Source organism: Cutaneotrichosporon cavernicola (genome assembly GCF_030864355.1).
Source record: "Cutaneotrichosporon cavernicola HIS019 DNA, chromosome: 6".
NCBI lineage: Eukaryota > Fungi > Basidiomycota > Tremellomycetes > Trichosporonales > Trichosporonaceae > Cutaneotrichosporon > Cutaneotrichosporon cavernicola.
The window spans coordinates 1,685,835-1,699,605 of record NC_083398.1 but is presented as its reverse complement, the minus strand read 5'-3'; the positions used below and the strand labels follow the sequence as shown (position 1 = coordinate 1,699,605).

At 59.5% G+C, this 13,771-nt stretch overlaps 3 protein-coding genes across 3 annotated transcripts; 2 read left to right on the top strand and 1 right to left on the bottom strand.

Moving 5' to 3' along the window:
- Nucleotides 1–43: 43 nt before the first annotated feature.
- On the bottom strand, nucleotides 44–4,704 carry KOG1 (uncharacterized protein; the record flags this gene model as incomplete). Its single annotated transcript, XM_060603141.1, has 6 exons — nucleotides 44–1,022; nucleotides 1,057–3,870; nucleotides 3,909–3,963; nucleotides 4,014–4,158; nucleotides 4,205–4,254; nucleotides 4,308–4,704. 6 exons carry the CDS (start codon nucleotides 4,702–4,704, stop codon nucleotides 44–46), a joined length of 4,440 nt encoding a protein of 1,479 aa, XP_060459465.1.
- A 645-nt stretch (nucleotides 4,705–5,349) lies between these two features.
- csnB (uncharacterized protein) lies at nucleotides 5,350–7,309 on the top strand (the record flags this gene model as incomplete). The annotated part of the gene is made up of 16 exons (XM_060603140.1): nucleotides 5,350–5,376; nucleotides 5,417–5,434; nucleotides 5,469–5,553; nucleotides 5,590–5,668; nucleotides 5,704–5,806; nucleotides 5,842–5,913; nucleotides 5,946–6,035; nucleotides 6,072–6,146; nucleotides 6,180–6,255; nucleotides 6,290–6,354; nucleotides 6,391–6,490; nucleotides 6,525–6,681; nucleotides 6,714–6,805; nucleotides 6,840–6,973; nucleotides 7,008–7,120; nucleotides 7,165–7,309. 16 exons carry the CDS (start codon nucleotides 5,350–5,352, stop codon nucleotides 7,307–7,309), a joined length of 1,431 nt encoding a protein of 476 aa, XP_060459464.1.
- A 431-nt stretch (nucleotides 7,310–7,740) lies between these two features.
- Nucleotides 7,741–13,697, top strand: SEC7 (uncharacterized protein; the record flags this gene model as incomplete). Its single annotated transcript, XM_060603139.1, has 2 exons — nucleotides 7,741–11,658; nucleotides 11,694–13,697. 2 exons carry the CDS (start codon nucleotides 7,741–7,743, stop codon nucleotides 13,695–13,697), a joined length of 5,922 nt encoding a protein of 1,973 aa, XP_060459463.1.
- Between the last annotated feature and the right edge of the window lie 74 nt (nucleotides 13,698–13,771).

Below are 13,771 nucleotides of genomic sequence, written 5' to 3'. Positions count from 1 at the left end.
AATGCATGGCTTAAGGGTATATGTCCACAACTGACAGATCTATCTAGTGATATCCGTTGCGGCTCACTGCGCTTGCGCCCTCGTCATACAGCGGCCCACTGGGCGTGCGACACTTATACAGCTTGACAGTGCCGCTCGAATCGTATCCGCCCGCAGCGAGCAACATCTCGGTTGGGTGGAACACGAGACTTGCGGCCGAGGGCATGAAGCCCGCGCGGCTCGGCCCGCCGTAGTTTGGTGCGAGGGCAATGTCGATCCGGCTGAGCGTCTTGGGCTTCTCGGGGTTCGGGAAGCCCTGTACGATGAGCTTTTGGCGTAGCGAGTTACCGGCCGGCGCGCTGGTCGTTGCCATGACAGGTGCGCCGGAATGCACGGCCAGCGCCTGCAGGCCCTGTGGTTGGACGCTGCTCTCGTACAGCGGCGTATCGGGGGCGCGTACGTCCCAGATCCTTACGTCTCCATTCATGCTGCCCGTCACGAGCTCCCGATGGCCACCGCGCTGGAGGTGCACGCTCTGGATCCAGGTGTGGTGCTTGCGCCATGTGCGGAGGACGACCTGGCTCGCATCCTCGAGACGCTTGTCGAATAAGCGTACGACGCCGTCGCCAAAACCCGCAACGAACACGTTTCCGTCGGGCTCGTCGGCCGAAATCGCTGTCAGATTCGCGCCCGCCTGAGTGCTGATATCCCGCAGATGGCGCTCGTAAGTCGCGTCCCATAAGCGCACGACGCGCATGTCGCCACCCACGAGCAGGTGGCCCTTCTGCTGCTCCCAAGCTGTTAACACGCCCGAGTGGTGCCCAACAGGGAAGATGTCGCTGACAGCACGGAAGGCCGATGCAAGTGACGTCTCGCCTGGTACCTCGTAGTCTCGCCAGATGCGGATCGAACCCTCAGTCGACGCCGTGAGCATTAAGCTCGTCGCCGTCTCGTTGATAAAGTGCAGGCTTGAGATGCTGCTTCCGGCGATATTTTGGTTGCTGAACCTGTTCAACTTAGTGCGCGTTGTCCAGTCCCAGATGCTGCCGTCAGCTCCGGTAGAAGATCAAAGCTCACCAGATCTTGTCCTCATCGTCCGTTACAGCAAGGTGGGGGTCGTGCGCGTGGAACGCGAGCTGCAGTGGCCACGCGTCGTTCTGCAGCGTCCCGGCGTCGTAATCCCATCTGTGCCGTGCTGCGTAGTCCTCGTTGATGCGGGAGCGCTCAATCTGCGACTCGTTCCTCAAGTGCCTCCATGCTTGCTGGTTATACGTCACGCTACCGGGCTCCTCGTTGTCTGGCGCCTTCATCTGCGGCTCGCGGAAGTACTCGACTGCCCAGTCGAAGAAGCCGCTACGCAGCGGCACGACGTCGTCCTTGACCTCGGCCGCCACCATTCCAATCCCGAGGTCGTTGGCGCGGGCTAGGCCGTTGTTTGAGAAACGCCCGTCAGCGTCGCCGCCGGCCTGCGTCCCCCGCAGTCGGCGTTGCCGCAACCGCTCCATGTCCTCCTCCACCAGTGCCTCCAGAACAGACACGGCCTGCACCGGCGTAGGATCGAGCGAGTGGTGGACGCTGGCCCCGAGCATGCCTCGTCCACCACCCACCCCTTCCGGCAGGACACGCTGGTGGCTGGCGTCTGGATACGGCGACTTGTAGAAATGCGCGCCGTTCTGTTGAGAGTCGACGTCGGTGCGAGTGACGGGCTCGGAGGGCGCCGGCGCCGGATCCACGGTCTCAGGCTGGATTAAACCCGTCATCGACGCCAAGCTGCGCAGTGCAGTCGCAACAGACGAGTTCCGCTTCAGCGTCCCCGAGCTCGGCGAGTTGGCGACGGATACTGCATCGGACCGTGAGATCTGCCGCGACGGAGTCTGCGGTACTTCTGGAATGACGTGGTGTTGGGGGAACCGCCCGACCTTAGGACGGTTCAGGCCATTGAGCGACGTGCCGGGGACACGGTTGAAGGCGGAACTGAGAAGCAAAGCAACGATGTAGTCGACGACCGTGGAGGCCATACCCGCGACCTCGGAGTGAGGGTCAACAGAGAGGTCGAGTAGGGTCTCGAAGAGTGTCTTGAACGAGCTCAGCAACGTCAGGTTGACCTGGTGCTGCTCGGGCGCAATCTCATCTGACGCAACCCAAGCAGCGAGCGCCTCGGAGACAATGTCCGAGTCGTCCTCGGACCCGGCGTTGGAGCTAGCGAGAGCTGCCTCCTGCTCATAGTAGCACCAGGCAGCCGCAACGAACCATCCTCGCCACTCGCGGACAACGCAGGAGATGACCACCACCAGCTCCTTGCGGACCATGGGACTTGCGTCTTCCTTTACCGTCATCATACACGCGTACGCCAGACCCGCCTCTACCTCGAGTTGCTGGTGCTCCTTGATCCCCAGCTGAGCGCCCATACCGCCTCCGCCCTTGGGTTCCGGTGCGTCGATCGGCGCGCTCGACGCGCCAAGGAATGTCCCGAAGGCGTAGAGCGCAGCGGCGCGAACTTCGACCGACGTGTTACGCAGCGCGGCCATGAGGAGCTCCTGTCGTCCTTGGTCCATACACATGGCCTTGCCCTCATCGTTGTCCGCCCACATCTGTGCGATGCAGAGGAGGCACCACGTTCGCAAGAGCCAGTCGTTCTCTTGGAGGCGGGTCAAGCAATGATCGAATACATTGTAGGTCAAGCAAGCCTGCTGCCCCGCGCGGAAGTTGCGGCACAACATCGCGAGGATGAACGCACACATTGCTCTGTGCTCGTTGGCGTTAGGAATGACGAGTGGTTGACCTGAGACGGGGTAGGGAGCGAGGATCTGGGCGAAGTAGTTGTACCCATTCTCCTTCAAGAGATCCATCTGGCAGGACTTGTCTACTGCGAGTATGCGCGCCCAGATGAAGATGAGGACGGGCTTGAGCTCGGCTGCAGGCGACTGTAACAGCTTCTGCACATAGGGGAAAATGCCGATCGACAGCGCCATATTGACGGCCCATGGCCCGAGGTCGACAAACTGCGATAGCAGGATCAACGCTCGCAAGCGATGCGCTTGTGACAGCAGCACTTGTAGGACAATGGGGAGCTGTTCGGGCTCCTTTCGTGGCGTCGGTCCGGCGAACTTGTTCTTGGCCTGGCCCCCGCCGTGCTGGAGCCAGACTTCGAATGCCTGCAGGTGCTGGGCGAAGAAGAGCGACGGTTTGTAAGTGCTGATCGGTGAGGTCGTTGATCCGGATGCCTCCGCAGCAGCCTGAAGGTCGAGCAGTTCGGGAAGTTGCGCGAGACAACCGTCAACAGCGAGGTCCCACGAGTCCCAGAGCGGGTGATTGTGTGTCGATGGCAATTCTGGATGAGAGACCGGCGTGCAGTGGTAGGTTGTCATGATGCGCTGTGCCAGCAGGAAGTTGCGGAAGAGGGCGGCGACGAGGAGGTCCTGACGGAACAACCGCATGAACACGTCGCGGGGGAACGAGAGCCATGCGATGGTGTCGGTCACGGCCGTAAAGATCCATTGAAGTTCACCGAGGGGCGTGCGGCGGTCCTTGAGATCGCCAGGGATCTTCATGACCATGTCAACAGTGAGGCGGCTGCGAGGGTTGTCCGGCGTGCTGGTAATGTTGCGCTTCAATGGATCTTGCTGGACGAAGAAGCGCAGGGCCGTCTCGATGGGCGACGTCAAGCAGCAAGTGAAGAGGTCTGCAGGCAAGTCGGGTGACATGGGGAGCACCTGGTTTGCTGCGCACGGCGCTAGATGAATTGAGTCCATGAAGGACGCCCCTGGGGGATCATTGGCACCGGACGCGGCGTTGGCTTGCCGCATCTCCTCGTCTCGTCGCCGCGCTGTCGTCTTAAAGTTGGTGATGATGCTGCCGGCGCCTGAGCACTCCCAGACGTAGATGCAGGGGCTTGACGTCAGGATGCGGCAGTCATCAAAGTCACTCACCTTCCAAGCCACTCCTGCAGGTCCACCAGGCTGACCGGGATGTACTGGGTATAACCTGGAGTCAGTGTGTCTGTTCCCTTGCTTGTCTGCAGCGCCCTTGCTTACTCTTATTGAACACCCAGATCTCGCCGCCGTTTGTTGGCTTCGGCACACCATGGCCATTGTAGTAGAATAAAGAACGCTCATCACGCGAGTTCTTCCTCAAGTTGGAACAGACCTTCTTGGTCTCCTCTATTGACGGGTCTAGACACTGTCGGCGTCAGCGCGAGTCGCAGTGCAGCAAGCATGATACGCACAACTTTGTAGCGGACCTTGGGGTTGAGCGTCTCGAACTGCTGCTGAAGGTCTGGAATTGGTCAGCCACTGCCGTAGGGCAAGAATGAGTCAGGCTCGGCTCACTTCTCCCAATTGCCTCAATGGCCTTGGTTGACGGTAGAGTCGACGGGTCAACCCAGCACTCGGTCTTGGCGCATGGGTTAGTCTTGACAATGTCGGGTGGATCGACGCCAATGTTGAGGCAGAGGAAGAGTCCGGCGTTGACCGTCTTGAGCCTAGAACGCAACCTCCAGGGGAGGGCGACTTCGTCGTCGGCCTTGTTCTTGCCCTTGCGGATCATGTGCCGCTTAGCCGTCCAGAACTGGAACATAGCCGCGTTCTCTGTATCGTCCTCGTCGAGTTCGCCGTCCATTTCCATGTCGTGATCGTACTCATCGTGGGGATAGGCTGGGTAGGAGACCTGTTGGGAGGTGGAGGCCTCATCCCTGATGTAAGGCAGCGTAGGAGGCTGAGCGGCCATTGCTGATGGTTACGGGTAGGGGACTTGTCGAGAGGAGGAGGGATATTACGGCGTATCAATGGAACTACTCCATCGATGCCGGGGAAGATAGTAGTAATGGATGGAAAGTTGGGAAGAGGATGACGCTCAAGAGACGAAGAGGGGAAGAGGGAGAAGGAGAGGGAGGGAGGAGAGATCAGATCAGGTGGTGCGGGGTGGTTAGAGTGGCTGAAGTGGCTAGAGTGGGCGGCCTTTGGTTATAGCTAGACTTGGACTCGTAATGTGGGTGTAAGGAACAAGGGAATAGTCAAATGGTCAAATGGTCACCCAGAGTAGCCACTAGAAACTCATAACTGACTGTAATCAACCAGACATTAGGGTCATCAACCCCTTCCCCTGCGCCAACCGTCCCTCTTCACCTTAGCCCACCTCCACCCACTGTACATGAACGGAGACGGCATCTAATCTAGCCACGTGACAAACATACCCCATCCTCCGCTTAGCTCAACACCTGCGCCTCCGTCATTCCAGGCTTCCAGGCTTCCTTTCCAGGCAATCACCGACGTCAAAGAGTGATCCAGTTCCTACTTTCCAGTGCTGCCTACCACACTCGCCTCTCTCAAACTACATCTCACCGAGCTCTCCACCACCTAGCACCCACTCACCATGTCCGACGACGAGTTCATGATGGATGTGAGTCAACTCCATGCTCGAGAACCAAGCTGACACGTAGGATGCTGCGGATGATGAGGTGCGCTTTGACCATCTTCCTCACTAACAATCAGGAGTACGACTTTGATTATGACGACGACGATGATGGCATGGACGATGACGGCGGAGACGAGGAGAACCAATACTACAGGGCCAAGGGTGAGCTCATAGAGTCAGACAAGGAGCTGATGGCAGCGCTGAAGGACGACGACTCGGAGGCGGCACTTATCGCGTTCCGCTCAATAGTCAATGGGCAGGACCAGAAGGGAGAATGGTTAGCTCCGCTCGGCAAGTCTTAGCTGACCGCAGGGGCTTCAAATCTCTAAAGCAGATGACGAAAATGAACTTCTTACATCTACATCGCCCCGATGAGTCCCTCAAGACGTACCGCGAGCTCCTGACGTACACGAAGGTTAGCTTTCTGGGTTTCCGCGAGCTGACGTGCAGAACAGCGTGACGCGAAACTATGCGGACAAATCGATCAACAACATCCTCGACTACGTCGCGGGGGAAGGCAAAGTGAGTCGCCTCAAAGGTCACGCTAACTGTAGCACGCCGCCATCTCGCCGAAGATCCCGCTGGATACGCTCGAAGAGTTCTACGAAGCGACGCGCGTAGCATGTGAAGAGGCCAAGAACGAGGTGGGTCCGCTCAGCCGAATGACACCTGACAACCAGCGCCTCTCGACCAAGTCGAACCTCAAGCTCGCAAAGCTCTGGCTTGATCGCAAGGAGTACGCGCGTCTCCAACCTGTGAGTCGCGGCTTAGTCACCTCTGACTTCTAGATTCTGAAGGCGTTGCACGAGGTGTGCGACCCGAGCGAGACGTCTTCCGCCGATGACCAGACGAAGGGCTCGTTGTGTAAGCCTACATCTGTCTCCGCAACTAACACCAGTGCTTGAACTTTACGCCATCGAGATCCAGATGTACAGCGACCTGAAAGAGACGCGGAAGCTCAAGGTACGCTTTTTGCAGGCGTGATGCTGACGCTCTCAGGAGATCTACAACGCCTCGATGAAGGTCCGCAACGCCATCCCGCACCCTCGCATCATGGGTGTCATCCGCGAGTGTGGCGGCAAGATGTGGATGATGGAGAGTGAGTGCAGTACTTGACGACCCTGACCGAACAGAGTCTTGGGACAAGGCGTCGACGGACCTCTTTGAGTCCTTCCGACAATATGACGAGTCTGGTTCTCCGCAGCGCATCCAGGTGCTCAAGTACCTCGTCTTGACCTACATGCTCATGGGGAGTGACATCAACCCCTTTGACTCCCAAGAGACCAAACCGTGAGTGTTGACATCCAGCTTGCTGACAGCAGGTACAAGAACGACCAGCAAATCATGGCTATGACGGCGCTTGTGGCTGCTTATCAGGACCGCGACGTTAAGCAGGCAGAGCGAATTCTGAAAGGTAGACTCGGAAATTGATCACCAGCTGACTATAGCCAACGCGGCGACTATCACGTCGGACCCATTCATCCGTTTCTTCATCAATGACCTCCTCTGGACACTCCGGACAAACTACATCGTCGACATGATCAAGCCGTACACACGGTTGAACCTTGACTTCTTGGCGGAGGTGAGCCATTCTGCAGGTAGCTGCTGACGAGTAGACGTTAAGCCTCTCCAAGCGCGAGGTGGAAACCCTCATCGTGTCACTGATTCTTGACGGCCGCATCAAGGGAAAGATTGACCAGGTCGCGGGATACATCGTGTTGGACCGGTTGTAAGTCCTGAAGCCATCTCAGATTACAGCGCTTACACATACAGCCACGCGGAGAAGACTGCCAAATACGACGAGCTGTTGAAGCAGGCAAACACGTTGACAATGTTGTCGTCACGCATCATCAAAGACAAGGTGGCGAAGGAGTCGGCGCGCGGGTGGATGACGAACGTTGAGGGCTTTGTTCCATGAGAGGCGTTCTAGATAGACCATTGAGACAAGTGTACAGTAGATGAGCATGCTAGGGGCGCGTTATCCAGATCTGACGTGGGTGGAGGTTGAGCGGGATCAGATGATTTCTAGGGGGTTTGTTCTGGGGCTGTGTGGTGGGAATGACTGTGACTGTGGGACCTAGCAAACCCTAATCACCTGAGGGTGAAAGGAGGGAGGGTTTCGCGTCGCGCAGGGGGGTTACGCGGGGGGGCGGGGCACGGGCAGCCTGGCTCTACAGGCTCATTGCTCTACCTCATGACAGCACGACGCTTCCACCTCTGTAATCAAGACGTCGGCTGCGGTATCGCCGTCGCCATCACCAACTCTACATCCTCACCCTCATCCTTTAATCCATTACACATCACGCTTGCCTGTCGGTGCATGGCTCTTGACTAAAAGAGTTTTCAGCCATGTCCGCAGACGAGGCCGATAAACAACCGGTGGTCGAGCAACCGGAGCACGAGGTCATTGCGCCCACTGCTCCTGCAGTGGAGGCCGACGCGGATCCAGCGCCAAAACCTACGACTGCCGATGAGGCAGAGGCAGCGCAACCCAACGTGGCCGCTTCAACCGACGCCAACGGATCAGCACCATCATCCTCTTCAGACAACAAGCAGTTGCCTGCGTCTCCTGTCGAGGCTGAAGCTGAAGATATCCCTCCATCTCCCCCGCCTTACGACGACCCTCCCCCTGTTCCTCTCCGCGACGAACCCGCCCCACCTCCCTCATCCGAGGTGTCCTCTGCCCCTCCTCCCCCCGTCGAGGACTCCACCTCCCCCCTTCCTCCTCCATCTACCGAGGAATCCGCAGACACCGCGGCGCCGGCAGACATGGACGTACCACCGCCCCTACCGCCTAAAGCAATGAGCCCCGAGAAGCCCTCCGTCCCACTGGGTATGTCGATCGGAAGCGCGCCAGTAGAGTCGGCGCTCGAGCGGGTGCCGTCTCGTTCGGGAGCAGCCACGCCGCTGGCCACGATCACCGAGGGCGCGGTATCTCCTCATCCGGAGCATGGGACGCCGACGCACGCGGCGTCAGGCAGCGTGTCGAGCGCGCACTCGCGCGCGCCGTCCGTGTCGACACTGTCGAGACCACCCTCTGCGGCGCCGAGTTCGGGCGGTCTGGGTCACACGAGACGCACGTCGACGGGCACCTCGATCTCGCTCGCGACGCGTCCAGGTTCCGGTCCTGCGCCGCAGCTCTCGACGATTCTCATCATGCCGCCGCTCAAAATACTCGTGTCCAGCAAGGAGGCCAAGAAGTCGCCACACTTCCTTAAGGCGGCCCAGCGCGCCCTGGACCTCTGCCAGGACAGTGACACGGCATACCTGCACCCGCGTGAGATCTTTGAGCCTCTCCGTCTGGCGATCTCAAACCCCACTCACACGAGTGTGCCGACGCTTGTGACCAGCCTCGACCTTCTGTCCAAGCTTATTTCACACTCGTTCTTCTCCGAGCCCAACGGCCCGCCTGAGGGCATGTCACCCCTCCCAGACCTCATCACTCACACGATCACACTGTGCTACAGCGAGTCCTCGCCAGCCAACGTCGCGCTCCAGGTCGTCAAGGCGCTCATGGCGATCGTGCTCAGCACCGACCCTGGCATGCTCGTCCACCAGAGCAGTCTCTTAAAGGCCGTCAGAACCGTGTACAACGTCTTCGTGTTGAGCAACGACACGAACAACCAGGTCATTGCGCAGGGCGGGCTCACACAGATGGTTCACCATGTGTTCAGCCGCGTTGTGCGACCCGATCGCAACAACCGCTACAGTGTCATGACAGTGAACGGGATGGGTATTCGCACGCCCACGATGGAGGGGAGTACGCCAGCGTCACCGCGCCCCGAGGGCCAGCGCATGACGGTCGAAAGCTTCTCGGCACCCAACCCCAACGACTCGGTGGCGGCAGGGCCCGCGCATCTCGCTGACGACGCAAACGTCAGCGAGAGTGCACAAGCGGCCGCTCACAACGCTGTGTCAATCCATGTGCCGAACGGCGATGCGCTCGACATCCCCGAGAACGCGCACAGGAACGGCGACGACGCAGACAACTTGGACGCCGAGGGGCGGCCGATCCCCACCGATGAGCTGTTTGTCAAGGACGCGTTCCTCGTGTTCCGGGCTCTGTGCAAGCTCAGCATGAAAGCGCTCGTTATCGACAGCGAGCTCGACCTGCGGTCAGACGCGATGCGCTCCAAGCTCCTCTCGCTGCACCTCATCCTCACCATCCTCAAGTCTCACTCGGACCTGTTCACCAACCCCACCATCACGATCCCATCCAGCTCGACAACCGAGCATACTCCCTTCCTCCAAGCCACTAAGCAGTACCTGTGCCAGAGCCTGTCGCGCAATGCGGTCAGCCCCGTTGTCTATGTGTTTGAGCTCAGCACGGAGATCTTCTGGTGCGTCCTCAAGGACATGCGCGCGCCGCTTAAGAAGGAGGTCGAGGTGCTGTTGAGAGAAATCTTCATCCCCATCCTCGAGATGCGCCACTCGACTATCCGCCAGAAGTCGTTGATCCTCGGCGTCTTCATCCGCCTCTTTAACGACCCTCAAGCCCTCGTCGAAATTTACCTCAACTACGATTGCGACCGCGCAGCACCGGAGAACATTTACGAGAAGCTCATGAACACGGTTTCCAAGATCGGCCAGACGCACTTTGCGCCGCCCAGTAAGGAGGAGCTGCATGCCAGTTCTTCCAAGCAGGCGTCTGGTGGACACGGCCCCGCCATCCCGCCATCGTTGAGTACGACTGCACTCGGCCACGAGCCGCCGCAGTACGCTGGCCTGTCACCCGAGATCAAGCTGCGCCGCCAGTCGCTCGAATGTCTCGTCGCTGCGCTCAAGTCGCTCGCGACGTGGTCGAGTGGCAACCCGGGCAGGCCAGAAGACCCGAATGCGCCGCGCTCGAGTGAAGACCTCGACCGGCCGCGGTCGGGCGGGCCTAACGAGCTTGCAGCGCCCACCCCAACACCGCGTGAGGTTGGGAGCCCGAACCCCGAGCTTGTGGAGAATGATGACGTGTCCAAGCTCGAGAGCGAGAAGCAGCGCAAGACGATGCTGATGGACGGCGTCAAGAAGTTCAATTTCAAGCCGAAGCGCGGCATCGAGTACCTCATCCAGCATGGGTTCATCCGCAGCCGCCAGCCGTTGGACATTGCGCGGTTCTTACTCACCAACGAGCACCTCAGCAAGGCCATGATCGGCGAGTACCTCGGCGAGGGTGACGATGACCACGTGGCCACCATGCACGCGTTCGTCGACATGCTCAACTTTACCGGCATGCTCTTCACAGACGCGCTGCGCATGTACCTCCAGACTTTCCGTCTGCCGGGCGAGTCGCAGAAGATCGACCGCTTTATGCTCAAGTTTGCTGAGCGGTACATGCACCAGAACCCGGACTCGGTGTTTGCCAACGCCGACGCGGCGTACATCCTCTCGTTCTCGGTCATCATGCTGAACACGGACCAGCACAACAAGAACTACAAGCAGAAGCGCATGACCAAGCCCGAATTTGTCAAGAACAACCGCGGGATCAACGATGGCGGCGACCTACCCGAGGACTTTTTGGAGAAGATCTACGACGAAATCCAGAACAACGAGATCCGGATGAAGGACGAGGTCGAGGCCACGCTTGCGGGCCCCGCAGGGCCGACGCTCGGGCGCGACCTGCAGCGCGAGGCGTTCCTGGCCCAGTCTGAGAACATGGCGAGCAAGACCGAGGCGTTGCTCAAACATATGGCGCGCTCGAACCGCCGCGGCGCGCGCGACCATTACTACGCCGCTTCTCGCATCGAACACGTTCGCTTCATGTTCGAGGTCGCGTGGATGCCCTTTCTGGCGGGCATCTCCGCGCAGCTGCAGGAGACGGACGACATGGACTCGGTCGAGCTGTGTCTCGATGGCCTGCGGGCCGCTATCCGCATTGTCTGTCTGTTCGACATGGAGCTCGAGCGCAACGCGTTCGTGACGACGCTTGCCAAGTTTACGTTCCTGAACAACCTCGCCGAGATGAAGCCGAAGAACATGGAGGCGATCAAGACTCTGCTCGACATTGCCGTCACCGACGGCAACAACTTGAAGGCGAGCTGGAAGGACGTACTGACTTGCGTGTCGCAGCTCGAGCGCATGCAGCTTATCTCGAGCGGCATGGACGTGCCCGACCTGAACCGCCGCGCGTCGACGTCGAGTCGCCGCTCCACCACCAGCAGGACGTCTGGCAAGCGCCGCGGCGCGGCCCCGGCTGACGAGCTCGCCGAGGAGTCGCGCTCGTCGCAGGTCACTGTTGCAGCCGACCGCGTGTTTGCACTGAGCAAGAACCTCTCCGGAGTGAGTTCATGTTTTTATCATCGAACTGACACCAGTCCGCCATCGTCGACTTTGTCAAGGCGCTCAGCGAGGTGTCGTGGGAGGAGATCCAGTCGACTGGCGCCTCGAACCGCCCGCGCATGTTCTCGCTGCAGAAGCTCGTCGAGATCTCGTACTACAACATGGGCCGTATTCGTCTCGAGTGGTCGAACATCTGGCTCATCCTGGGTGAGCACTTCAACCAGGTGTGCTGCCACAACAACCCGAACGTGTCGTTCTTTGCGCTCGACGCGCTACGCCAGCTCTCGATGAACTTCTTGCAGAAAGAGGAGCTTTCTCACTTCCGCTTCCAGAAGGACTTCCTCCGCCCGTTCGAGTACACGATCGTTCACAACATGAACTCGGATGCGCGCGAGATGGTCCTGCAGTGTCTGCAGCAGATGATCCAGGCCCGCGTGCAGAACCTGCGTTCGGGTTGGCGCACCATGTTTGCCGTGTTCTCGGCGGCCTCCAAGGTCCTCACCGAGCGTGTCGCCAACTACGCCTTCGAGTTAGTCTCGCTCGTATACCGTGAGCACTTCTCGCTCGTTGTGCGATACGGCGCGTTTGCCGACCTCGCCAACTGCCTTACCGACTTCTGCAAGGTGTCCAAGTTCCAGAAGATCTCGCTGCAGGCGATCGACATGGTGCGCGGCCTCGTGCCCAAGATGCTCGAGAACCCCGAGTGCCTCCTGCCAGTACAAGTGCAGGGCGAGACACCCGCCGCAATTGCGCCGAACGACGACCCAATGCTCAAGTACTGGCTGCCAGTGCTGAACGCGTTCTTCGACATTATCATGACGGGCGAGGACCTCGAGGTGCGCCGCGTCGCGCTCGACTGTCTCTTCGAGACGCTCAAGAAACACGGCAAGAACTTTAGCGTCGACTTCTGGAACATTGTCTGCCAGCAGACACTGTTCCCAATCTTTGCCGTGCTGCGCGCCAAGAGCCACGTCCGCTTCAGGAGCCCCGAGGACATGAGCGTGTGGCTGAGCACGACGCTCATCTCGGCTCTCCGCGACCTTATCGACCTGTACACGTTCTACTTTGACATTCTGCAGCGCTACCTCGACGGGCTGCTCGACATTCTCGTGGCATGCATCTGCCAGGAGAACGACACGCTTGCGCGGATCGGCACGAGCTGCTTCCAGCAGCTGCTCGAGAATAACGTGACCAAGCTGAGCGCGGAGAACTGGGAGATTATTGTCACTGCGTTTGTTGCACTCTTCCGAACGACGACCGCGTACCATCTCTTCGACGACCAGCTGCACGCCGAGGTCACCGCGCCCCAAGACTATGTCGACGAGGACGCGCCGTTCCACAAGTTTGTCGCGCCTGCGCCGCTCGAGACTGTGACCGGGACTCCGGCACCGCTCCAGGGCCTCACATACAAGGAGCAGCGGCGGATCTTCAAGACGATCATCGTTAAGTGTGTCCTCCAGCTCCTCCTAATCGAGACCACACATGAACTTCTCCAAAACGACGACGTGTACAACACAATCCCAGCCGAACACCTCCTACGCTTCATGGGCGTGCTGGACGACAGCTGGCGCTTTGCCCGCCGATTCAACGCCAACAAGGACCTCCGGATGCGCCTCTGGAAGGTCGGCTTCATGAAGCAGCTCCCGAACCTCCTGAAGCAGGAATCCTCGGCCGCCGCAACACTCATCAACGCCCTCTTGCGCATGTACCGCGACCCGCGCGCAGCGCATCAGGCGACTCGCGGGGGTGTGCTGGACCGCCTTGTGCCCCTCGCGACTGAGATCACCCGTGACTTCATCGCGATCGATGCCGACGCTCAGCCGCGCAACGTAGCAGCCTGGTCGCCGGTTGTAAGCGACATTGTGCGCGGCGTCACCGACTTTGAGGACGGCGCATTCAGGACCCACCTCCCCACGTTCTACCCTCTAGTCGCAGATCTCCTGCTGCGCGACAGTGTGCCCGAGATGCGGCTCGCCATCCGCGGCTTCTTTCTGCGCGTCGGCGAGGTGCTCCCCCATGTTGAGCAAGACAAGGCATGAGTCATGAAGTCACACATTCCGTCCCCGCAGAGCGGACAAAAGCTAGCACGCTGGCGTGTTGTATGTTTTGCATG